Source organism: Protopterus annectens, chromosome 10.part0 (assembly GCF_019279795.1).
Source record: "Protopterus annectens isolate FY-2018-M chromosome 10.part0, PAN1.0, whole genome shotgun sequence".
Classification (NCBI taxonomy): Eukaryota; Metazoa; Chordata; order Ceratodontiformes; family Protopteridae; genus Protopterus; species Protopterus annectens.
The window spans coordinates 482,307,904-482,333,744 of NC_056744.1; the positions used below are offsets into that span (position 1 = coordinate 482,307,904).

The window sequence follows — 25,841 nt, forward strand, 5'->3', positions numbered from 1 at the left end:
TTGCTTAGGGCTAAATCGTTGTGTAATGTTAATACTTTTAGTCGTTACGTATCGCATCCAGGCCTGGTGTTTTCTAGTTAGGAAACTTTCTTAATTTTGTTTAAATTTCTCTGGCCGTTACTTCATCCCATTTGGTATCCCATACAGCTGAATTTCTTGCTCCAAAATGTGTTTATGTCTTTTTTAGGTGGCGTTTATTCTTTTTGATTTGCTTCCCAAGTCTCTATAAAACTTTTTTGGATCACCAATGAATTGCTTATTTTGTACTTTTCCTCTATACTTATCTGCATATCTTCTCAGTTTTTCTGCCTGTGTTGATATCTTTAGTTTATTATTTCCAACAGCTTATGACAAATCCTTGTCTATTATAATACTGAACATTGCTTTTATCACATCTTTCCAAGTATTTTGGTTGATCTGTTCCCTCTTCTATACTCATCTAAGTGACGCTTCTTGTCTTAATTACTTTGTAGTTTTCTCTATTTGATACTTCTATGATGGCATTTGATTTCTTCCCTTCCTTTCCCTTACTGCCCTATACTTTTCTGGTAAGACTTTATCTGTTATTACTTCTGCTATACAGTAATACATCCTATTTACTGCTGTTATGTCACATGAATTTTTGTTAATAGTCTCGATACTGGGTTCATTTGTTTTATCAGACTTCTAACATTTTTGGGTCTTATTAACATTCTGCAAACTATTTTTTTCATCAATCTTAATATGTCTATCCATCTCTATTAAATCAAGCAACTCTTCCCTTGGATATTTTTCTTCTAAACTGAGGACGCATTCTTTATTCGCCATTTCCTGCTGGCATTCTAAAGAAAGTTCTAGAACATCTTCCTGTGACATTCTCTTGAGCTGCATCCTGCTTTATCCATTGCTCTTTCATATGGGAACTCACTGGCCTATCACTCCACAACTCAGACAGTGCCACAGTTGCTACAGTTTCCTGTTCCTTCCCTTACTATGGCTCCTTCATGTGGCAACTGATCAGATACTTCCTGTTCCATCTGTTTCTCCTTAATCTGGGGACTCACTGTTCCATCATGCTGTGACATTACCACAGTTAGATTTTTTTACACTAAATCCTTCACTTCACAGGTAATCCATAACTTCAGTTTTTATTTCTTTAACTTCTCCATTGCTAATCCCCTTTTCTACTTCCCCTTTGTTTTATTATTTTTTGCAATGTAAAATTTTCCATATCTAGATGTCTTTTCCTGTATTCCTCTTCAAATATCTTTGGTACTGCTGTTTTTGTATTGATTAGTTTCATCATCTCCTTACATAAACATTGCACCATATTAAATCTCTTTCTTTCCCATGTCCATATTTCCTCTTCAGGAGTCTCCCATTCCACTGTCTCTCCTTACGTTGGGGACTCACTGTTCCACTTTGCAGTGACATTACCTGTGTTGAATTTTCTACACTAAATCCTTCAACTTCACAGGTATCCCATAACTTCAGCTTCAATTTGCTTAACTTGTACTTTACTAATCTTCTGTTCCAAGTTCCCCCTTTGTGATCTTATATTTTATACTGTGAAATGTTCTATACCTGGGTACCTTTGCCTGTTTTTCTCTTCAAATATCTTTGGAGCTGACTTTTTTGGTTTGATTAGTTTGGCTTTCTCCTTTGCATTAATATTACACCATATCAGATCTCTTTTTCCACGTTCACATTTCTTTTTTATACCTTTCAAAAATTTCTAGGTTTTGTTCTTTATATTTTCACACTTCCCCAGTTGCTTCTTTTTCCTAACGGCCCAAGGTTTCTGGGTCTGTATAGAATATTTGTGTAAATTCTTACCATAACCATAGACGTCCTTTTCTTCCATGTTGCAGTACACATACTGTGGGATTTCCAGTCTTCAGGTGACCCAATGTCAGCTCCTTATACAAAAGCTTAAGCCTGGCTGCCCTAGGTGCGTGGGACGACACACATAGGGCCATAACCTTGGAGTATAAATGTGACGTCAGCATGCACAGATCTCAGAACTTGAAGCCCAGAGATGACACTAAGGCCAAGGAGAAGCAAAAGCAAATGTCCTTGCAAGGCTCTAATGAGTGGCCTACAGTGAAGGTATACCCTACAGAAGATAGAGTCTATCAGGGGGATGGAGGGGGGGGAAGGAATACTGCAACATGGAAGAGAAGGACATCTATGGTTATGGCAAGATTTTACACAGCTATTCTATGTCCTTCTATTACCATGTTGCAGTATTCATACTGTGGGAGAGTACCACAGCTAGGAGGAAGTCCTTCTATTACCATGTTGCAGTATTCATACTGTGGGAGAGTACCACAGCTAGGAGGAATGTTGGGAGGTGGCAGAGGTGGAAAATTCTAGGAATCCTTGCAGGATTGCTCTGGCAAACCCTGCAGTGGCCCTAGATACCTGGTCCAGCTTGTAGTGCTTGGTGAAAGTATGGACTGTGGACCAGGTGGCTGCCTCCAATATGGAAGCTGTGTCTAGTCCTTTCATAAAGGCCTTAGAGGTAGCCATGCCTCCGGTAGAATGCGCTCGCACTCCTTGAGGCAATGGTTTGTGATGAGAGTAGGAAAAAAGGATGGATTTTCTGATCCAAGAGGAAATAGTTTGTTTGGAAACTGCCTTACCCAAGGCCCTGGGATGGAATGAAATGAAGAGTTGGTCATATTTTCTGAAAGACTTGTTTTTTTCCAAGTAGAATCTCAGTTTCCTATGTACATCTAGGGAATGGAGGATCCTCTCCCCAGAGTTAGTAGGAGAGGGGTAGTAGGTGGGTGGGTGAATGAACTGGTTTAAGAAAAGTTCATTAACTACTTTGGGCATAAAGGAGGGGTTAGTGTGTAGGGAAACCCTGTCATTATGGCAGGTGGTATAAGGAGGGCAAGCCATCAGAGCCTGTAATTCAAACACTCTTCTAGTAGAGGCAATGGCCACTAAAAGGATGGTTTTCCATGTGCACATTTGCAGAGATGCTGTGCTGGCTGGCTCAAAAGGGGGTAGGGTAAGCTTTTCTAGTACAAAGTTGAGATCCCAGGGAGGAGGAGTGGGCTTTCTAGGTGGTCTAATGTGCAAGACCCTTCTCAGGAAAGTTTTACATCCAGTCTAGAGAGAAGAGGTGGCTATAAAGGCAAGCATACAGAAATGGCTGAGAGATGGACTTTAACAGAAGAGTAAGCTAGTCCCTCCTTAATGAGTCTGCGGGTATAGTTCAGGACCAGGGGAGGATCTGCTGGAAATGTGTCCTTATTTGTCAGAGAACACCATTTCAAGAATTTCTGCCATTTAGACAAATAGTACTTTCTAGTTGTTGGTTTCCTGGCCTCCCTCAGGACAGAGAGCACGTCTTCTGACTAGTGTTGTCTAAAAGGGTTCAAAAGTTGATCACCCACAGAGTTAGTTGCAGTAGAGACAGTTGTGGATGCAGGAGGGATCCCTGTTGCAGAATTAGTAGGGCCACCTGGTGGGGTAACTTGTGGTGATTACCCTTGGCTAGTGAAAACAGATGGGGGAACCAGTGTTACCTTGGCCAACAGGGAGTCACCAGCAAGATATTTGGGTGTTCCTTCTTGATTTTCAGAAGGACTCTTTGAATTAGAGGGGAAGGGTGGGAAGGCATACAAGAACATTCCTGCCATGAAAAACTGAAGGCATCCACTCTCCAGGCTAGAGGTGAGTGAGTCCTGCTACAAAATGTTTTCAGTTGTCTGTTTTGGGGGGAGGCAGACCGATCCAGTTGTGGTGTGCCCCACTGGTGGACTATGTGTAGGAAGGTATCCCTGTGTAATATCCATTTGTGTTGCAGAGACATGGTTCTGCTGAGCAAGTCCGCTTGCTTGTTTTCCTGAGTGGGGATGTATGAAGCTTTCAGGAAGAGGTTGTGTTTTGCTGCTATCTTCCAGATTAGAATGGTAATCCAACATAACTTATATGCCTTTGTCCCTCCTTGTTTGTTTAGGTACCACATGACAGTTGTGTTGTCTGTCACAATGTGGAGTAATCCTGGATGCAGCATGGAAAGGAAAACTTTTACAGCTAAGAGGACAGCAGTCATCTCCCTGACACTGATGTGCTGTTTTTGCATGGCAGGGGTCCAGCATTGCTGTACCATGTAAACCCTTCAGGGTTGCTCCCCATCCTAGGTCTGATGCATCTGTGTGAATAGACTGGGAAGTGGGAGGGAGTTGAAGAGGAGCTCCCTGGTTGTTGGAAACCTGCTGAATCCACCACTTCAGTTCTAATTTTAGACAGAGCAGCAGGGGGGATGAGTTTGTCTAGAGGTTGTTGGCTCTGGGACCAAACAGTCTTAATGTACCATTGGAATTTCCTCATGTGCATCCTTGCTAGTGACAGCATGGGAATGGTGGTAGCCATGAGGTCTATAGTTTGGAGACACTGTCTTGCAGTGAGATGTGATTCTGTCAATAGACTTAGAAAATGGGAGAAAAGGGCTTGTACCTTGTCTGGAAGTAAGAAGGATTTCATTAGATCTGTTCTGATTCTGCACTGCAGGAAAACCTTGTCCTGTTGTTGGAGGAGAGAGGATTTTTGGAGGTTGAGAGTGAAATCCGGGTGGTTTAAGAGGGACATGGTGAATTGGAGATTTGCCCGAAGGGTGGACTGTGAGTCTGCCAAAATGAGAATGTCATCCAAGTAAGGGTAGATATGAATTCTCTTGGTTCTGTAATGGGTGATGGCTGGGGCCATGCGCTTTGTAAAAACTATGGGTGCCGCAGACCAACCAAAAGACAATGCAGTAAATTGAAAATGAGAAGAGGGCCTAGAGAAGTGTAGAAACCTCCTGTGGGAAGGTTTGACTGGGATGTGCAGGTGCAGGATCCCTCTTGATGACACAGGTATGCATCCTTTAGGTCCAGGGTAACCATGAAGGCTGGAGATGGAATGAGGGGTAAAAGAGTTTGAAGGGAGAGCATATTGAAGGAGTGAACCTGTAGGAATAGGTTTAGGTAAGAGAGATCCAGGATAGGTCTCCAGGGGCCATCCTTTTTTGGGACTAAGAAGAGGCGGAAGTAGAAGCATTGCCCTTCCTGACCTAATGGAACTGGTTCTATTGTTCCTTGGGAGAGTAGTTCCTGCAGGATGGGAGGCAGTAGAGGGAGTTGATTTCTGGGAGGGAAAGGAATTTTTATTGGAGTAGGCTTTTCTTTCCAGGAAAGAAAGTATCCTTTTTGGATGATGGAAAGAACCCACCAATCTGTAGTGATGGTTCTCCAAAAAGGGAGGCATTGGGTAAGGCGGGCAGACAGGAGCACTTGGGCAATGCAGTCATGCAGAGGAGGGTCCCCCTCTATCTGGAAAGGGCTGTTTGTTGGGGGTTGTGGTTGAGGGGGTCTGGGATAAGGTTGTCTCCGAGATCCCCTCCATGGTCTGGCAGTAGAGATTCTAGAAGTGGACATCGCCCTTCTAACAAAGGATGTTTTAGCTGGGTAGTTCCTGTAATATCTGGGCACTGGGAACACCAGCAAGTGCTTAATGTCCTGCAGTTCCTTGTTTTTTTTCTTGCAAGTTTTTAAAAAGTTCTGCAGCATTTTTGCCAAAGAGAAGGTTGTTATCCAAAGGAGCATCCATGATCTTGGCTTTAAGTCATCTGGCAGAGGTTGTAGCCTGAGCCAGGAGTATATGCGCAAGGTGGAAGCAGTGGCAGCAGATCTGCCAACTGCTTCTGCAGCATCACAGCTGCAGCAGATAGAGTGTGTGGCTACTTGGGTGGCCAGTGACAATTTGAAGGAAATGTCAGACTCGGCTGGTCAGTCCAGGGTGCTAGTCAACGAGGTGGAGGCCTAAGAAACTAGGTCTAGGGCATACTTCACCATGTGGATTTGGTAGTTTATAGCCCTGAAAGCCAAGGTAGAGGTGGTGTATACCTTCTTCCCCATCCTGTCCCTGGTTTTGCTGTCTTTTATCAGATGGCAGTAGGGAGGCAGAAGGCAGTTGTCTAGATTGTCTGTCTGGGGATACTGCAATAACAGCTGGGTCGGCCAAAGGTGGTTTTATGAGAAACGTGTAGTCATCAGGGACTTTGTAAAACCTATCTGACCTCTTAGGGGCAAGGAGGTTGAGAATCTGGGTCTTGGAAACCGACATGAAAGCGTCCAAGAAAGCTGGGAGTACTGGAGGGATAGCTGAAAGAGAAGGGGAGTCAAACTGTAGAAGCTCAAAGTATCTTTTCAGTGTGTCAGAGACTAAAGAAGTATCCCACTTGAAATACTCTTTAATTTCTGAGAAAGTCTCCCCAAATGCTAAGTCCTCAGGTGGGGAGTCCCCGTCACTAGACTCCTCTTCAGGAGAGTAATAGTCAATGGGGAGAGGCAATCTGTAGAACATAAGAGACAGATTCCTCAGTGGAGGAATAAGTGTTCTGGGTGACTGTAGGCTGAGCAGATGCTAAAGGCAAGGAGGAAGCAGCAGCTGGCCTAGGACTCAGTACAGGGTTGCTGGTGGGAGTAGGGACTGTAGGCCTAAGAGCCACAAAGGCCTTCATCAAGGAAGAAGTAAAGGACTCCCAGTCTGGGGCTGTCAGAGGCATATTTAGTTTTCTGCTTTCTTTTAGGAGGAGGGTGCATCTGGGTGGGTAACGGAAGTTGGCGAGACATCCGAAGGCAGAGCGTCATCTAGAGAAGGCCTGCAAAGCTTGGCCTTCTTCCACAGCTGTTTGGCTTGGGCGGCCAACTCGGGATCCATCCTAAGCATGAGACGTTTAAGCCTTTGGTTTTCTAGAAAAACATTTAATGTGGACAGATGGCTGCATAAGGTCTTGAGTACGAATGATTGGCAAATAGAGTGGGCCTTGGGGTTGTGCTCCTTACCTAAGCAAAAGACACAGCGGTCGTGGGAGTTTTTTTGCAAATCTAGCACCCGCAACTACATTTACTCTTTTTCTCTGACATCGGCTAGAGAAAAACTACAGCAACCAAGCTAAAGCTTAAGCACAAAAAGGCAAAAAACCCCAGCAGGGTACTTATCTTTAGATGTCTTCGAATGTAGAAGCAAAGAAAGTTCTGAGGTCTGTGCGTGCCGACGTCACATTTATACTCTCAAGGTTATGGCCTTACGTGTGAAGTCCCACGCACCTACGGCAGCCAGGCTTAAGCTTTTGTATAAGGAGACAACGTCGGGTTGCCAGAGGGCTGGAAATCCCACAGTATGAATACTGCAACATGGGAATAGAAGGACATAATATTTTTCATGAATCTGTTGTATTAGTGAACAGAAATTTGCATTTGAAGCTTTTCACAGTTGTTCTTGTGCCAGTATATTTTTTTCCTCTAATTTCTCCCTTAGTCTTTCTGAACATCTTCTATCCGGAAATTCCAAGCTTCTTGCATAACAGTAGAAATACATAATATCTTTCTCATCCTCAGTGGTACACTATCATCATTATAGATACTTTTTGGCCTATCAGTTTTTGTGGACTACTACTTTCTTCTAAACAGGGGAGCCATCTTCCCCCTGAGCCTGGGTTTACCCTATTGTAGTAATACTTCCGTGTCTTGAGGACTCTGTTATCATTTTTAAACTCCTGGCACCAATGTACCTACCAGGATTGGGCACTTTTTTTTTATCCTGGGACTTGTCCACCCAGCTGTCTTTAGTTTTTTTTAACCTACTTCTGTTCATGACACATGCTATATAAAATACACTCTAAATCACCATTTGTAAAACAGGGTCCACTTCATGAAGGTACTCACCAAGACTTGAGGATGAATTAAATTCCAGCAATACTATTTTGCTTTGCTTTCTGATTTTATTGTCTCTTCATCCAGACCCCAGTGCTCCTTTTTGGGACATTAGATTACTGTGCAGATCTGACTAAGAGAATGATATCCAGTTGCAGCTATATTTTGCAGTAATAAGCATTATGATGAATACATTAAACTTTTTTGAGGCATGTACTGCAGGCATCTGGTGCCAAAACGATAACAGAGTTAAACAGGGCTGGCTTTCCAAAAACTAGGTAATGGGGTATTATCAGCAGACTATTTTGTCAGTAGCAGAAAACAATAACTGGATTTACCCCTATAGCAGACTAAATGGTTTGCAGCAAATAACCTCCACCACGCAGGCACTGATTCTGAAAAACATGCACAATGTTCTAAAGCAGTGATGGCTAACATTTTGGCCTCAGTGTGTCAAAACTTCGGAAAATGCATATCTCGACTCTGCTGGCGTGTCACCTCCCCCCACCCCCCCAAACAAAAGAGAAACAATTTTTTACATATTCATTTATTTAAAAAAAAAAAACAGTCCAATCATGTGTGATGCCATGTATTATAAAAATAAAAGAAAAATCAGTTACTTACAATAGAGAAAACTATATGCGCATTGATAATTGGGCTTAAAACAGTGCACCAACAATTGCCCTCCCTTTAGTAGCAATTTTAAATTGAACTGAAAAAAATATAGAACACGTTGCATTTGATTTTATTAACATCAATTAATGACTTTTGTTGCTGAGCTTTAATAGACAAGTGCAGGGTCACACATTTCTTGTATTTTTGTTCATTCAGTTTCTTTGGTAACTTGGATGTTGGTGAATGCTGTTGTCTCACCCAAAATGTCATGGGCGTGTCACCTTTGACACGCCTGTCACAGGTTCACCATCACTGTTTTAAAGCACTGTGTGAAGTGTGTATACTATGTTTTTTATTTTTTACTCTGGAGAATGTAAGGAATTTTAATCTATACTTCTGCCAAGAGTACTGGCAAAGAGAAAGGGATAGAGAGATGTTAAGTGAAAGCCCAGCTGTTGTAGAGTTTTTAGCAGAGTCTAGAACATAAGCTAATGTTGAAAAGGGGGATATTAGTAGGGCAAACAAAATATTGCATGATAAATATAACACTTAATTAGAGAAGGTTAGAAAAAACTGGAAAGAGATACTGGAATGGTAATTTATAAAGGAACAATGAGAGGATGAGTATGCAGCGAAGTCCAGAATGTTTAGGATTTTTGTTTGGAAGTGTTTGCTTAGGTATTTTTATACCCCAAAAAGACCTGAGAATTTTTCCTCAGGTTGAGAAATAATCCTGGAGATTTGTTAGGAAAGACAGAGGTAACTGGGAACATGTTTTGGGAACATGTTTTTTGGGAGTGCAATGAGTTGACAGATTTTAACAACTCACTACAGAGTACTTTGACAAAAATGCTGTGGGTGCAAATGGTTCTAACTAAGGAAATTATACTTCTGGGACACTGGATGTGAATTGCTTTGACATAGTAAAACTATATTACATTTAATGCAATTGATTGCCAAAAAAGCAATTACCACAAAATAGAAACAAAAATCTAAAAATAACCAAAATACTAAAAATGTAAAGGAGATAAAAGAACTGGAGGTAGATGCTTAGAAAAGGGGAAGGACAAATTACATAGAAATAAACTAAATTTGTGGTAATAATACATGCAGAATAATGTTTAGGAGGATGAGTGAGATATCACCAGTTAAATAGCCCTTTACCACATTGATGAACATTTATTTACTGATAGTTGTTTACTGGGAAAGTCAGACTGGGCATAGGTGTTTTTTTTCAGTGGAGGTCTGAGAAGAAAAGCTCCAAGTTAACATATTTAATGCAATCAATATTTACAACAAATTTTATGATGCATGTTTAGTGAATACATAGCATATTAGTCAGTATAATAAAATTATGATATTCACAAACATTAATATACAAGCACTGTATTGAGAATTTACAGACAGAAGAGTGGTGTACAAGACAGGTAGGGTAATATAAGAAATACATTTGAGTGAGGGGATAAGCAAGTTTAAGCGTTGATCTTTAGTAAGTCTTTGGGAAGTTCCTACAAGCATTACAGTGGAATTTTTCAGTGTGTAAAAACAGCTTATTCCGTTGAAGTCAGTATCAGATGGCTGTTAAAGTACTACATTGGGTCAGAAGCCATACCATTTATGTGTAAGAATATCACAGATCAGTTTTTCAAAAAGTTTTGCCAATGGGTTAATTTTTGGCTCTGGATCAATGGTCATTAGCAATCTTAAAGATCAAGTGCAAAAGTTTTTTTTAACCATTTATTTTTAGTACAATTATGACCTCATCTTGTAAAGTGGGATTGAGTTACTTCAGTGGGCATATATTTATTAACTTTAAGAAACTGGTGTTTTTGTTTACTGTATGCTGAGCAGCAAATGGCCAATTATTTCCTGATTCCATGTCATCTAGTGCCTCCTCTCGATGATGTGTTAAAAGTGGGGAGAAAGCATTTTGTAGTGGATTGGCATATTTTTCACAGCTTGCAACAGATTTTACTGCAAAGTAACCAGAATGCTGCACAGTCACTCAGAAAATAAAAATAAAGAAAGAAATAAGTGAAAAGTAGCAAAAGTAAGAAGGAACATAATACTATTCTTAGTAAGATGCATAATGCTTAGCATGCAATGTACTAAAATGGATGTAAAATTAATCACCGTCTACCAACAGACCTACTCTACAGTGCATTTGTATGTTATATCCCAAGGAATTTGTGCTGAAGTGAAAGCATTTACAATAATTTGCCTATCTCTGAAAATGAAAATGCAGTAAAGTGATCATTCCAAAGTAAGCAACTGTATTACAGTGCGCTAGAGTACGTGTTATACCAAAATATCTAATATCTTTTACATCTGATAATCCCCTAGAGGAGTACTTAATTTTGCTTTCTGTCCAAACCTCTCAGCTGTCCCTGGTTTTGCCTCATAGGATTGCCCTGTCCTTATAAAGGTGCTGAATTTCTGGTAATTCACTGAGAATTACGGTCATTCAATAATGCCAGACAAACGTTTCAAGCTTCCTATTGTACAGAAAATGCATGTTGATGCAAAACCTATTGTTCTATTAACCAATTAAATCAATTAGAGACTTATTTAAAAACTGTTCCTGATTTGCTTCTTTGTACTTCCATTATTTCTGGTTATGTACAGATTCTTAAAGAACTTGAGAGGTATGCAGTTATCTGTCCAACAGTTGTGTTTTTAGCCACTTTCAAAGATGGTAAAGCACTTTACTCTCCAATGGTTTCTCCTCCTTTTCTTTCTTTCTTTTCTTCTGTAACTGCTATTCTTGCCAAATCCAGAATGTATGTGATTTGCATATCCAAAGTTTTCTGCTAGATAGTGATCAATCCATTGGTAGACAATACAAGGATTTATTAGTTTTACATCTGTTTTACTACACTATTTGACAAGCACTATACACCACACTAGAAATCGTATCGATGTCCTTCCATATCACTGTTGCAGTATTTATTCATTATAGAAAGGCTGTCCCACCGTGGGCAGCCCGTCACTCGGCCAGTATAAATGAGCTTAAAAGAGATCTTGTTTGTACCATATGTCATATTTATGCTCCCTGCACATAACGCAGGGCATAAAAGGGATGTACTGATGCAGCTACCTATAACTTCTCTTGCTGCCAGTTTGAACACAGTTTCTGCAAATTGGTTTGAATGCTTCTGTTGCTGTAATGAATATTTAGCAACACCAGATAAGCGTCCCATTGGGGTTATTTTTATTTTACTATCTTGGTCTTGTATTTTATATCATTACCTACAGTTCATGTCATCCAAGAGGGGAAAATGTCAGTGTGGGCAGAAGATTCCCTATAAGGATCATCGTGAACAGTGTGTTGTTTTGTCTGGGCACTTGCCATGACCATACCTCTTGTAGTATCTGTACAGCATTTGTGCTTAAGACACTCACGATTTGTCTTCCCTGGCCATTTATTGTGAAAATCAATGGCTTAGATAGTTAGCCCAGGGTAACATGGTGGAATCCTTTAACCCAGAGATCCTCCTGCTATGTAAGAAGGCAAAAAAGTCTTGACCGGATACTTTAGCTGTCCAGCCTACATCGGACATCCTTCTAGAAACAGGTAATATATTTCTGTAGGTCATTCGGTGTTTATGTCGGATTCCTCTGCCATGACTCCACAGGATGCCAGTATGGATCTGTCTTTTCATATATTTTCTGAGGCTTGCAGGCACCAGCTCCAGACGTTGAGGGGGAACACAGTTGGCTATCTCAGAGAGTCCTTGAGGAATTCTGCAGATATTGGTCAGGGAGGAAGTTCTGGATTCCCTTCTCCAATCTTGCCCAGGGTCGGAACCCCTGGCATTTGTTAGGGCTGATATCCTTGTAAGAAAAGACAAAAACTGAAGCATGTTTTGGTCTGTCAAATGGATCCTCAAAGGGAATGGCAAGAGTTTACTCAGTGCTTATTCTCTGCCTTAATGACCCTGAAGACTCCTCAAGGGGTTTCAGTACCAACTCCTCCTTGAACCTCTACCCCTTCTAAACTGTTTAGGGAACCAGATTCCTCATATGAGGATTCCTTGTCTGGTAGGAGTTATGTCCTGTTCTTCACAGATGCCTTCGCCTTTGGCTTATGATTCTAATGAAGAGAAACCTGTTAACCCAGAGTCTCTTTTTGAGGAATTGACCTTTGGTGGCACAATTGCTAGGATATCATGGAATTCTTTCAGTGGGATTCTTCTCACGTGTCTGATATTCAGAGAAGATATTATGAGTTGCTTCAAGTGGATACTCCTAAACCATTTGCAGTTCCTCCTGTGTTGGCTGCCTTGTTAGATACTTTCATTGCAGCTTCTAAGTCCCCTGATTCTCAGCTTCCTGCTCCTAAGAAACCTGACAGGTTCCATAAGGTTTCTGAGGATTGTCTATTTTTACTTACATGTCCTTCTGCTGACCCTGCTTTGGTGTCAGTCCCTTCTGACAAGCCTTCTAAACTTTTGCCCTCTTTCACCTTTGCCTTCCGATAAGGACAGCAGGGCAATGGACAGGACTGACACGAAAGTTCACATTGTTTCTACTTTGGACTTTAGAACTATTAATTATAGGTTCATAGGTAGGTATTAGGCTATCAGCCCAAGGGTCTACGTAAGCCTAGCCAACAAGGTTCCCTGACCTACGCCACCCAAGAAAATTATTTTCCTGTGCCACTGTCGAGCAGAGACACAGAAGTGATCCCCGGGGTGTATTTCCTATTTCCCATCCACTCATCAAGATTTTTCTGGAAGAGTGCTAATGAAGAACTTTGCTTAACAAAGATGGGTAGCCTGTTCCAGAGTATGGGAAGTCTCTGGGACAGGAATCTATGCCTCCAGCATGTCCTGTTTATTGTGGTGACAAGGTTGCGGTCCCTAGAGCATGTAGCTCGGAGGGATTGGGATTTCTTTAAGTGTAGCATGTCCAACAGCTCTGGGTTTGACATAGCTTTATATGTTAGGCAGAGATCATCTCGAAGCAGGCGATATGCTACGCAGTAAAGCTGGAGTTTTTTGAGGTGGTCAGTGTAGGACATTTGTTTGAGGCCAGTAATCCTCTTTATGAGGTACTTCTGTGGCCTTTCCAGCTGCTTCAGATGTCTTGTGAGGTACATTCCAAAAGGGGCATTGTACTCTATAATGGGTCTAATGAGTGTCGAGTAGAGGGGAACAATGACCTCTTTTTTCCTGGATGAGAACCCTTTTATGATGAGGTGTACCACGTAGAAGGACTTCCTGACTACTGTGGCGATGTGACTATAAAAGGAGAGACTACTGTCCACCTGGGTCCCAAGGTCTCATCACGCATTCGGCGTTAAGTAAATTGCTGCCTATGTGGTAGTTCATGGGTACAGAGTTTTTACCAAAGGGGATGGACACTGCACTTTTTGGCATTGAGCTTGAGGCCATGGCTCTGACACCAGGCATCTGTCTCAGCGAGGCCCTTCTGTAGGATGTCCATATCATTTGGGGACTTGACTATGGCTCCTAGTTTGTTAGCCCAAGGCCTTCTGTGTTAGCCTGTACTTCAGAGAAGTAGATACCAAACAGGAGAGGTCCCAGGATGGAACCCTATGGTACTCCACTTGTCACTGCTTTGAGGTCAGATTTGGAGTCTGCAACTTTTACAGTCTGGGTTCTGTCAGTGAGCCAGTTGGCAACCCATCTTGTGACGTAGGGATTTATACCTAGTTTAGTGAGTTTAGCTATAATTCCAGAATGGGGAATGGTGTCGAAAGCCTTGTCAAGGTCAAAATAGGCTGTGTGATCCACCTTACCCTCATCTACAACTTTGGTGACTGCCTCAAAGAAGTCGATCAGGTTCAGGAGGCATGATCTGCCTTTCACAAACCCGAACTGGGTGGGATCCAGAATTTGGAGGTTACCAATGTCTTTTTGTTTATGAGTTCCATGATGATACGTTCCATGGCCTTGCAGACCAGGCTCGTCAGGCTAATAGGTCGACAGTTCCCGGGATCAGTGGTGGCTCCCCCTTTGTGGAGTGAGATAACTGTTGCTGTGCGCCATTCAGTGGGCACAAAGCCTGATGCGAGGCTATTACTGAACATGGTGCTTAAGTGGGGAGCCAGTTCGTTCTGAAGTTTGCATAAAATGCAGTCTGGGATGTTGTCCGGTCCCATGGATGCTGTGCTTCTGGCTTTAGAGAGTACAGCTTTTACCTGCGTAGTTGTGATTACAGGGACTCTGCATTCTTCCTGTATAGATATGGGCCCTTTAGGGGGGTGAGAGCGGGGTAAAGTTAGCACTGAACCTCTCTGCCAGGATGTTGGCAATATCAGTTGGTTCTGTAATTTTCTTGCCTTTGTGCTGTAACTCAGAACAGATCTGGGTGTTGCCATCGAGATTCTTGACATAGCTATAGAATGCTTTGTAGCTGTCCTTGGAAGTAGTGGCGATTTTGTTTTCGTAGCTAGCTTTAGAGGATCTTATCAGGGATCTTAGCTTCTTACTGTGGCTGACCAGGGAGCTCCTCCACTCATGGGATTTTACTCTCTTTTGCAACAGTTTCTTCCTTCTGTTGTACAGTTTGTTTATGGCAGGGGCCACCAGATTGCATGGATGTCATGAAGTTCACCACTTCTGTCTTAAGAAGCATGAAGTTGGCTTTGGAGAAATTTTTTACTGTGGTTTCCTTAATGGGGGGTGGGGGCAGGCGGGATGTGGATATCAAGGGTGATTAGCTTATGGTCGGATCAGGCCAACGAGGAGTTGATTTCAGGTGTGGAACACCGGTCACTCATGTTGGTAATGACTAGGTCTAGGATATTGTTACCCCTGGTGGGGGTGTGGATAAGTTGATCCAGGGCATTGGAGTTTATGAATTCCAGAAAGCGTTGAGCTAAGGAGTTGGTACACGAGTAGTTTTCCCAGTTAATGGTGGGGTAGTTGAAGTCGCCCATTATTAGGGTGTTTGGTTGAACCCTAATATTTTCCAGTAAATCAAGAGGAGTGGGAATCCTGGGGCATGGTGGAGGATCTGTAGCAAGCTACAATTTGGATTGCAGTTTTGTCCAGAGTTAGTTGCACTTGGATAACCTCGGATGCATTATGCTAAGCAACTAGCCTGGAGGTGTGGATATCCTTAATGAATATGGAGACACTTCCGCCTTTATCAGACCCACATGACCAGGTATGCACTGGCATTGAATGCTCAGGCTTGTCAGTTATCTTTGCCCTCCGTGATTCTAATGGCAAATCCTCTACCTTATCTTTTTTAGGTTCTGATTCTCAAGTGGCTTTCCACTTTAAGTGTAGCTATGATGCTGCTGACGCCTCTTCTAGGGCTGCGGCGTTCGGGTCTGTCATGAGGCATTATTCTTGGCTTCATCACCAGTCTCGACCGGAGGACATAAGACCAAGTTGTTAGATGTTCCTTTGGATAATATTCATCTTTTTGGGACTGCTGCTGTTGTCTCTAAGAGAAAGGCAAAACCTTGCAAAACTTTAAACATATTTTTGTCTCTCCTATCTCCAAGTTCCAGCGGAATTATCCTTCTAGGTCTTCTTTTGTTGACAGGAAAGGTGGGACCCCTCTGCTACGGCTTCCCACATTTCTGTAGTCCAGAAGCCTCCTTTATCTATTAAGCCTGCTTCTCTTTGACAATTTGCCCCTTGTTGCCTTTAAACTAGGTTCCTTTGTTTCTTTGTCGCTCCCTTTGTCTTCCAAATTGGTGTCTCAACACTTCAGACATTTGGGTTCTTTCTATGAGTCATCAGGGTTACTTCATGGTATGGAAATCACTCCTTCCTTTTTAAGGGATTCCTCAACCTCTTCTAGAGCAACTTCCTCATTTCTCAGAAGTTCTAGGGTGCCTGCTGAACCAACATATCAGTCAACCTGCCCCCCCCCCCTTCCCAAGTGGGATGGGGTTTTTGTTCTAGGATGTTCCTGGTTCCTCGAAAGGAAGGCACTTGGAGATCTACTTTGGATCTCTCCCAGCTCAACACCTTTCTCGGGATCCCTTCTTTTAAGATGTTTACTCTTGAAACTCTATTTCCTCTTTTATTACTCCAAGCTTTTCTGGTGTCATTGGATCTGAAAAATGCTTATTTTCATATTCCTATTTACCCTCTCTTCAGGAAGTATTTATGTTTCTGTCCATCTTCCTCTCATTTCTAGTTCTCTGCTTTGTCCTTTGGCCTCTCTACTGCCCCAAGGGTATTCACAAAATCAAAGAAATAATCTCGCTGCAGTAAAACAATGTGGAGGACTTGCAGAGATTGGTAGAAGAAATACTTTATTCAAACTAAACATTTAAGCGCTTTCATCCTATTTTTATTTTATAGAAGGACTTCATCAATTCTGATGTTTGGTTTGATTGTTATTTCTTGGGTTTGTTCAGTCTTCCTGTGGTTTTCCTGGTTTGTGTTTTGTGATACTCACAAAAATGTATAGCTCCTGGGATTGCCTTCTGCAGGCTCCAAGGCATTCAGATTTTTCCTTGTCTAGACAACCTGTTGCTTCAGCTGCCTTCTGCCAGTCGATTGTTGCAGGATCTGCAGTTCACCTTCTCTCTTTTTTAAAGTCTGGGGTTTACTATCAACTTCCAAAAGTCTGTACTGACTCCCTTTCAGGATCATGTGCATCTTGTATGCAGGATTCAGATGGTGCCAGTGTTGGCCTCTCTTCCGCCTCCAAAGGTATTGTCGTTGACAACCTTCTTCCAGTCTCTTCTTCCTCTAACTTCCATGCCAGCCAAGGAGTTTCTTCGGGCCTTGGGATTCATGGCATCTTCTATTCCAATGCTTTCTTTTGCCAGACTGCATATGCAAAAGCTTTGATGGTCCCTCAATTCAACATTGTCACCCTCTGAATTTCAATGTACCTCACTTTCCCTGTCTCGAGGAGGAGATCGAATGGTGCAATTGACAGTTCACTCTCAACCTAGACCGGCCCTTTCAGCCTCCAATCCCTTTCTCAGGAGCTATTCACCAATGCCTTGGACATGGGGTGGGGGATTCTCTTGGTCACCTGAAAGTTCTGGGTCTTTGGCCTCCCCATCAGTATTAAGACACTATCAACATCAAAGAGATGAGGACTCTGATTCTGGCTTTTAAGGCTTTTCATCCCATGTTCTGTCCGGGCCCACTGAAGGTGTACACAGACAACACTACAGTGACATTGTATGTCAACAAGCAGGGGGGATGAAATCTTGCAGGATGGAGCTTCAGGCTTGGGAAGTGGCTCTCAGGTAACTCTTCAGGCAGTATACATTCCTTCAGAGAACCATCTTGTGGCAGACTTTCTGAGCAGATCCAAAACACAGGCTCATGAATGGGTGTTTCACAGAGATGTGTTTCTGGACATTGTCCATCTGTGGGGTATTTCTCAGGTCGATATTTTTGCCTCCCCTCTGAATAGGCAGCTTCCAGACTGTCATGCCATCTGGTCTGGAAGATGGATGTCCTTTCCTTTCCTTAGGAGGGGAGGTTTCTTTGTGCTTACCCTCTTCTTCCTCTACTTCCAAGAGTCCTACAGAAGATTCAGCTGAACTCTCCAAAAATCTTGCTAGTGACTCCCTTTTGGCTGACAGATCACTGGTTCCCACTCTTAATGCATCTGGCCAGGGGCAATCATCACAAATTACCTCACCAGTTGGATCTTCTCACACAGGACAATGGGTCTCTCATCCATCCCAACTTTCCACTCTGCAACTGACATTGTGGATGAAAGGATTTTGATCACCTTCAGGCACCTCTTTTCTGAGGACATGCACAGAATTTTACAGGAGACAAGGAAACCCTCAACTAGAAAATCTTACATGTCTAAGGGGAAGAGATTTTTGGTCTGGTGCCAGGACCTTTTTTCAGTGGGGGTACCTCTGGTTCTCTCTTATTTGTGTGAGTTGCTCCAGTCTGGCTTGGCCTACTCTTCTGCGAAGGCCCATTTGTTACAGTCATTTCTGTTTATCTGCCCCTGAATCCTCCTTTGACTTCTCATTTTGAGGTCAAGCAATTTCTTAAAGGAGTCCTCATATTAGGTCTCCAAGAAAGCTTATTCTTCCTCCTTGGGACCTTAATTTTGTTTTGGAAAACTTGACTCAGGCTTCATTTGAGCCTGCAGATTCTACTTCTTTGTAACTTGCACCTGGAAGACTGTTTTGTTGCTGGCTCTTACTTCTGCTCGGAGGGATTCTGAGTTTAAGGCCTTTATGGTCATTTCTCCTTTTTTTGTTTTTTCACAGGGAGAGGGTGTCCCTTCGTACTAATGCTTCTTTTATGCCCAAGGTAGTCAAGGAGTTTAATCAGTTGGTACAATTCCCTTCCTTTTTCCCTTCTCCTCAGTCTGCTACTGACAGGGTCCTGCATACCTTGGATTTGCACAGACCGCTCAGGTACTATTTGGATAAAACTAGGATTATGAATAAGTCTGATCAGCTTTTTGTTTTCTTTCATCCCAGGTCTTTGGGTTTGGCTGTTTCTAAGCAAACCATCTCCTCCTGGACAACTAAGGCCATTATTCTTTTCATGGCAAATCTTTGTCTGCTTCTGTTAGAGCTCAATTCACTAAGGCTGTTGCCTCTTCTAGTGTCTTCTTCAAGGGGTTGGACACCAATTCCATCCTTGAAGCTGCTACTTGGTCTTCAGTATATACCTTTACTAAGCATATGTTGGATGTGGTTTCTAGGGCCATAGCAAGTTTTGCTAAAACCATTTTATGTGGGTTTACTTAGGGCTGTTCTCAGCCTTCCACTTCCCATTCTGTTTCTTGAACTTGTTTACTCTTCCTTCTGTAATGAATACTGCAACAGTGATATGGAAGGACATAGTACAGTTGTGTAAAATATTACCATAAAGGTAGATGTCCATGTCTTCACTGTTGCAGTATTTGCTCCCTCCCTCCAACCTCCTCTTGTTTATTCTGCATTTTTTCCTTCTGGGTGTGCATGGACTCCTTTGTCCTATGACACTGTTCTCTTCTGGAGCAATTCATTTCTAGGTAGTTGCATCTATACCTCCCTTTTATGCCCTATGTTCTGTGCAGGGAGCATAAATGTGATGCACGGCACAGAACATAGATCTCTTTTAAGCTTATTTATACTGGCAGAGCAACGGGCTGCCCACGGTGGGACATCCCTTCTGCAACAAATACTGCAAAAGAGACGAGAAGGACAGCTACTGTTATGATAAGATTGCACACAACTATACTGTTCATCTTACTTTTGTTACCTTCCATTTGACTGTAACTGTGCTTATTTGTTGATTTATTGTCTGACTGAGTGACTGTGCTGCATTCCAGTTACTTCATAAAGAAATCTACTGCAGACTGCAAAAAAACATGTTATCCCACTACAGAACCCCCCCCCCCCCCCACCGTCACATACATCATCAGAAGGTGTGGCTGGAGGATAATGTATCAGGAAGTAATTGGAGAGCTGGTCAGCATACAGTAAACAGAAACACCAACTTATTAAACTTAACAGTTACTTCAGTAGAGCAGTATTTAAAGTTAAATCTATACTTTTAGAATAAGAAAGCCCACTTTACAAGTTGTGGGCATTATTACAACAAAATAAATGTTAAAAAAACTTTGCACTTATCTCTAAGTGCAGACATGTTTGGAATTGGGAGAATTATGGAAAGCTTGGCTGGTGGTGGTAGGGTACTTGAAATTAGTGATAGGTTGAAAATATGTACCAATGGTTTGCATAATATAAGGATAATATAATCCCAAATACTTAACCAAAAGAGAATGACAACAAGAAAAAGGGAGTAAAATACCTCGTAGATTGCTGAGAATTTCATTGGCTTCTTGTAATGTAGCATTTCCCTTACGAGCAGCTTCTTCAGCCATAGCTTTTGCAGCATCAGCACGGGCCAGTAATTGATCTGCAGTCTAGGATAAAAAAACAGCAAGTGTTAGTGAGAGAAAAAAAAAAAAAAGTTTTCATTAAAGTAAAAAAAAAAATTAAAGTGCCAATTTCCATCTACATTTATATGCAGAATGTTAGGAAATAGCTTGAACGATCCCCAGTATGAAAGCATTGCAAAGATGTGCAGAAAAATCCTAAATTTTAATCACTCATGTTTGGACAATAAACATAAAATTAGCAATACATCAGTTCCAGGTATTTCACTTCCATTATACTTAACACCATTATAAAACTTCAATAAAGCATTTTAAGGAATAGATTACAGTAGACATCCACATTTGTGACAGAGTCATCTAACCATCAACAAGTAGTATGAGCTGACAACTGTTATACAGTGCTGTCTGCTACTTCAACAAAACTTACCAATGAGAACAAAATCTTTTAAAGGACCACTACAGGCAGAAACTGAGAAAACATATTTTACATTGCCATGAAATTCTATACAATACAAACCTATATAAAAAGCACAGTGATTACGTTATTGCTAATTTCTTTTTTGTTTTAACTTATATGACCTAATGGGGCCTGACACTGAAAAGAGACATGATTATACTTCTCAGGGACCAATGAACTCAGACCTCTGAGGGTGTGAGATGTGTGGCTATTACTGCCTCATGTTCCTTATCACAGACTTTATAAACAAACTTTTTATGCTCTTGTACCTTCCTTTATTAGGTAACTATTTTGGGGAATTTTTTTAAATGTTAGCCTGCTAGCAGCTACTTCTCTAGTTAGGGGAAAGGAGGACATTCTGTTTTCCAGCACTTTTTTGATCCAAGCTCTGTGTGTTCCAAAAAAGCCCAAAGACTTTGGATACATGGCAATATGGTTTGCTTATTTTTTTCTTGTTAAAGACAGTGGAGCATCAAATGAGAAATTCCTTAAAAAGGCTGTGAAGATTAATTCAAAATACACTGCAATAAAGACATATCAGGATTAACAAGGTTCCAAAAAGCAAAAATATTTTCCAAATTGTTTAGATATTACTCCCTAGAAAGAAATGGCAGACTGATGATGAATTGTTTCTTGTGACAAAAAAAATGGAACTAAAGATGGTGCAGGTTGCTGCTCTACCTTCTCCTTCAGAGAATTACAGTGACACCACTCTCAAACATAAAGTAAAATACTTAAAATGAACATCAGTGTTTTCTTAGGCAGAGAACTGGATGATCTTCCAGGTGGTCCTTACCCATAATTCCCTGACAAGACTTTGGAATCCTCATTTCTAAGAAGGGCTGAAGCTGCAGGTCATGCAGTCTAACAGGAATTTCATTTCCCACAGGATGTGAATGGATGTCAAGGTGGTGAGTAGTCTATGGACCACTGCCAGACCCATACTGTCTCTTTGCAGAGGGAGCACAAACACTTGATGCCTTCTTTATGTACTACACTAAGTCTGGCTTGCTTGACAGAAGCTAAGTAGCACACTCTCCTGCAATGCCAAATTCAGGGCTTTAAAGTGCAACAACATGTTGTGGTCCTTGGGGCCTATGCAGGACTGAAGAGCTCACACTGGAGTCCACTTGAATACACCTAGTGTGGATCTCGCCATTTAGTCTGAGGCTTGTAAAGGGCATCTGTATCCCTGGTGGTGACTAGAGCAAACTGTTTCCAGGTTGGCAAAATAGCATCTATCATAATCTATTTCATGCATGAGATGACCAAAGGCTCTTCTACCTTCTTCTCAAGACACACAGACATTCTCAAAAAGAAGCAAATAAAGTCTGACACCATTCCATGTTAACCTTACTGCTGACACTTGGCCTTCGATCCACACTCTGAGAAATTATTACAGTGAGCTTTCTGCTGCAAGACTAACTGTATCTGCAAAGGTAATTGTTAAAAGTTCCTTGCACAGTCCATATTTTCCTTTACTTCAGATGCCTTTAGTTTATGTAGTTAGAACATTTCAAGGGTCTCTATCCTGCATGCACTGCCTACTACAAGAACACACACAGAATAGCCAATCCTAGCAAATGATCTTTGAGCAGAGGCTCTGAAGGAGAGATGGGCTTCTCTTCTAATGTTTCTCCAATTCATCTGCTTTACCTTCATGTCAGTTGCCTATAAGGTACAGCCCTGGGCTTCCTTATGTCTGCTTAGGCATTGTTTTGGGGAAAAAGGAAAAACAAATAAGGGAGACAGCTTGGTTGTGTTAGCTGCAGACAAACCTAAGCTTCTGACCCTCCTGGTATTACTACTACTGACCATGAAATCTTCTATCACCACTAAGTGCATGAAGTCTTGTGAACAAAAGTTCTACTTTCATCATTACCTTCTTAGTTACTTCAAGAAACGCAGAAGATTTTGACAGGCCTTGTTTACTTGCCCAAAGCAAAGACATTCAGTTTTTTCCAAGAGTCATTCAAGACAAGCCCACATGCATAACTTGTCTTTGCTTCTCTCAAATACAAAAATCTACTGATTTCAGGTAAGTCTGCTTTCCTTCCACATTCCAAAGACATGTGTCTGGAGCATTTCTTCCTGGGTCTCCACTGAAAATGGGCTCTGTCCCAGTCAGATTTTCCTGGTTAACAAATGTTAAATAAATACAGTACAGAGTCAATTATCCAAACAAATTGGGACCTAGGGTAGTTCGGATAATTACACTGTTTGGATAATCAAACATATAATTGAACCAGATAAAAATCTTCTAAAAATCTTGTTTTATCTGTAAGCAGGGAATACACTTTTCAACAATTCAGCGATTCTAGTGGACAATAAAGAATAGTTTTCACACACGAGTGGGCTATAAGCTCAAAAAACATGTGCAAGAGAATATGTGTAATGTTTACATATTCACACTTTATGATTTTTTCCTACCTGAAAACTTTGGAAGACTGCATTCGGATAATTAACTTTTTGGATAATCGACTCTGTATCGTAAATAAATAAACCTACTTGGCTCTCTCAATATCATCTCTGAATTCATAACCAATCTAAATCTTACACAACTAGTCCAACAACCTATATGTACCAACTTAAAATCTTTCCACTACTCTCTCCTAAGAATAGCAATCACAAACAACTCGGCTATGATTTCACCAGAGTACACCATCTGCTTTCAGTGAACATTGTTCCATCAAGCTTTTATTTACATATTTCTCAAATTCTCACCTAAAAGCATTTCCTTCAGGCCTAAATTCTATACAAGCATTAACAAATTTAAATCTTGCCCTCCTACCTTAGGCTGGCCCCTAGTATTTATCTCTATTGATCAAAACTATGTTGCTAAAGCAATTACCAGTACCTTAATAAATATTTAAAGTAAATTTTTACCCATAATCTATACACTCTACAAACACTAGTATAATAATATAATGGCTAACATACAAGTTCTTAATCTCATTCGCAAATGCTACACTCAACTCTGGAACCTTGCTAAACAAGTGATAAGAAAACAAAGTGAATACCTTCAAATCAAAACAAAATACCTCCTAAATCAAAACTTTTGGTCAAAAAAGTTAGCCATCTTACAGGATTGAACAGTTCAACCAACGCTACCACTTCAGCTAGCCCTCTCTCATTCTCACTGATTTCCTAAAATAATTTTGGCAATCTTCCATAGATAACAACCAACCTCAACATACCCTCACCCGCATTCTGTCCTTCTATCTCCTTGACCAAATTCCACTCAATGACCCCACTAGACCAATAATTTCTTTCCAGAGTTTATATACCACTGTTGGGAATTCCATACTGCTCTCCTCCTAGAAATATATGATCTCTTCCTCACACATATTATGCCAAACGTTTGGAAGTAAGCCACAGTGAAACCCTTATCCCAGCAGCCCAAACTCACAAATGCGTCTCACTTCTGAATAACCTCCATCTTACCCACACTTGGGAAAATACTTGAAAAACTAACTGAAACCAACTTTCTTGCTGTTTTACCAATATACCCTACTTCCCCAAAAACATGGCTTCTGAACCACCTAAAGCATAAGAACATTCTGGATTATAACAGATAACACAGTCCTTAATATGGACAAGGACATGCTAACCACTGCTATCTTTACTAATCTTTCTTATTTATACACTGCTGCTAAGTTCCCTCCCTTCCCCTATTTTTTAAGGAAGGGGCCCACTTGGACTCTAGGCATTCAGATGGAATATTACAACTTATTTTCACGTCCCCGCCTCTTGCCTTCTCCCACTCAACACTACACATCGGTCTCTCCAAATGTTTTTTTCTGCAGTGTATCTTGCAAACTGTCTCTTATTCTTTGTTGCCCTCCTATGCAGTGGCTCCTCCACCTTGCCTTATGTCATCATAAGGATGAGCTCTCTAGAAATGTGCACGATTTATTTTATTGGTTTATTCATCCTTTGTTGACTGTGTTAGTCCCACTAGGCTAGTAGTTTCTTTTCAGGGGAGACCCAAGGTGGTACTTTACTACTAGGGGAAATTTGACCAGGACCTCAGGAACTTCCCCTTCTCTTTCTGATAGGTGTTATATGATCTTTTACATCCACATGAACTACCATCAATTCAGGCAGATGGGGCCTTGGTGTAATGTCTTATCTGAAGGATGACACACTCAGGAGTGCAGCACCCCTCCCCCATGCTGTACTGCAGTGTCACTAATCCATTTACCTAGAACGAGAGCAGAGCTCATAGCCTTCTGCTCCAAAGGCAAGTGTGCTACCTGTTGCGCTAATGACACAGTATTACTGTTTTGTTAACCGTGGTAGAGCACTGATCCAAATGGACTTTCTTTTGGTTTTAGGAGAAGTCTTGTCAAATATTAATACAAAAGACCAGTCTCCCATGTTCAACTGGCAATATATATTCTCATGCATTCCCAGTACTCCAACGGTTATCTGTGATGCTTCACATCCTCAAATCATACTTTCCTGGGCTTCTGCTTTTCAGATGCACAGTTTTGCATTTCTGTGCTGTCTTTATGCAGTCACGTTTTACACCATCCTATCTTTCGAATTTTCATCCAATTGTTTCTATAACCTTTTTTTTCAACAACCTTGTTGAATAACTTTGTATGTCTGAAGCAAATCTTCTTTCAAGGCCTTTTGCAATGGCATTTACAAAGATGAGAGAAAAGACCAGCATCAGTACTATTACTGTGGTTTTCCATTAGGTGGCATACTTTCATCCGAGTGCCCATCTCCCAAATCACTAAATCTAGGTCTATCTAACTTGCTGCATTTTATCATACGACTGTCGATAAAACAAAACCAGAAAATCATAGGCAAATGGACTAAAGAATTCTACATGCTGTAATGGATTCTATGCTCAATTAGTCTCCAGACAGTCAAACTCAAACTCATGAAGCAATCAAAATAATACAAAATTCAAACCTAAGTCTATGTGTTGACAGTTAAGTTTTCTAAATACCATGCTTCTGAATGTCTCATAATTTTTCCAACACATCTATAATCCATCTGTCACATTAGTGGATGTATATCAATGATTACTTGTTCACCTGCTGCTCAGTTTTTCCTTTTTCTAACAGATGCTTCACTTCCTGCTCTTTCCCTTTCAGGTCCTCCTTCAAATCGTCATAAGCCTTTACTTTCTTCTTAATCAGTTGGTCTAGGTCCTCAGCCTCCTTTTTAATCTCTGCAGCTTCATCCTGCAAGGGTACAAAAAAATCAATAAAAAATTAAGAGGTATGACAGTAGCAATGCGCACA

General features: G+C 41.3%; 1 protein-coding gene across 1 annotated transcript in view; it reads right to left on the reverse strand.

Annotated features, from left to right (window-relative positions):
• The window catches only part of LAMC1 (laminin subunit gamma 1), a gene marked incomplete in the record, with an annotated part of 2,174,645 nt that overhangs the window by 229,414 nt on the left and 1,919,390 nt on the right, over positions 1-25,841 (reverse strand). The window contains 2 exon segments of the mRNA XM_044085382.1: positions 20,036-20,150; positions 25,632-25,781. Of these exon segments, the coding sequence (XP_043941317.1) occupies positions 20,036-20,150; positions 25,632-25,781 (265 nt within the window).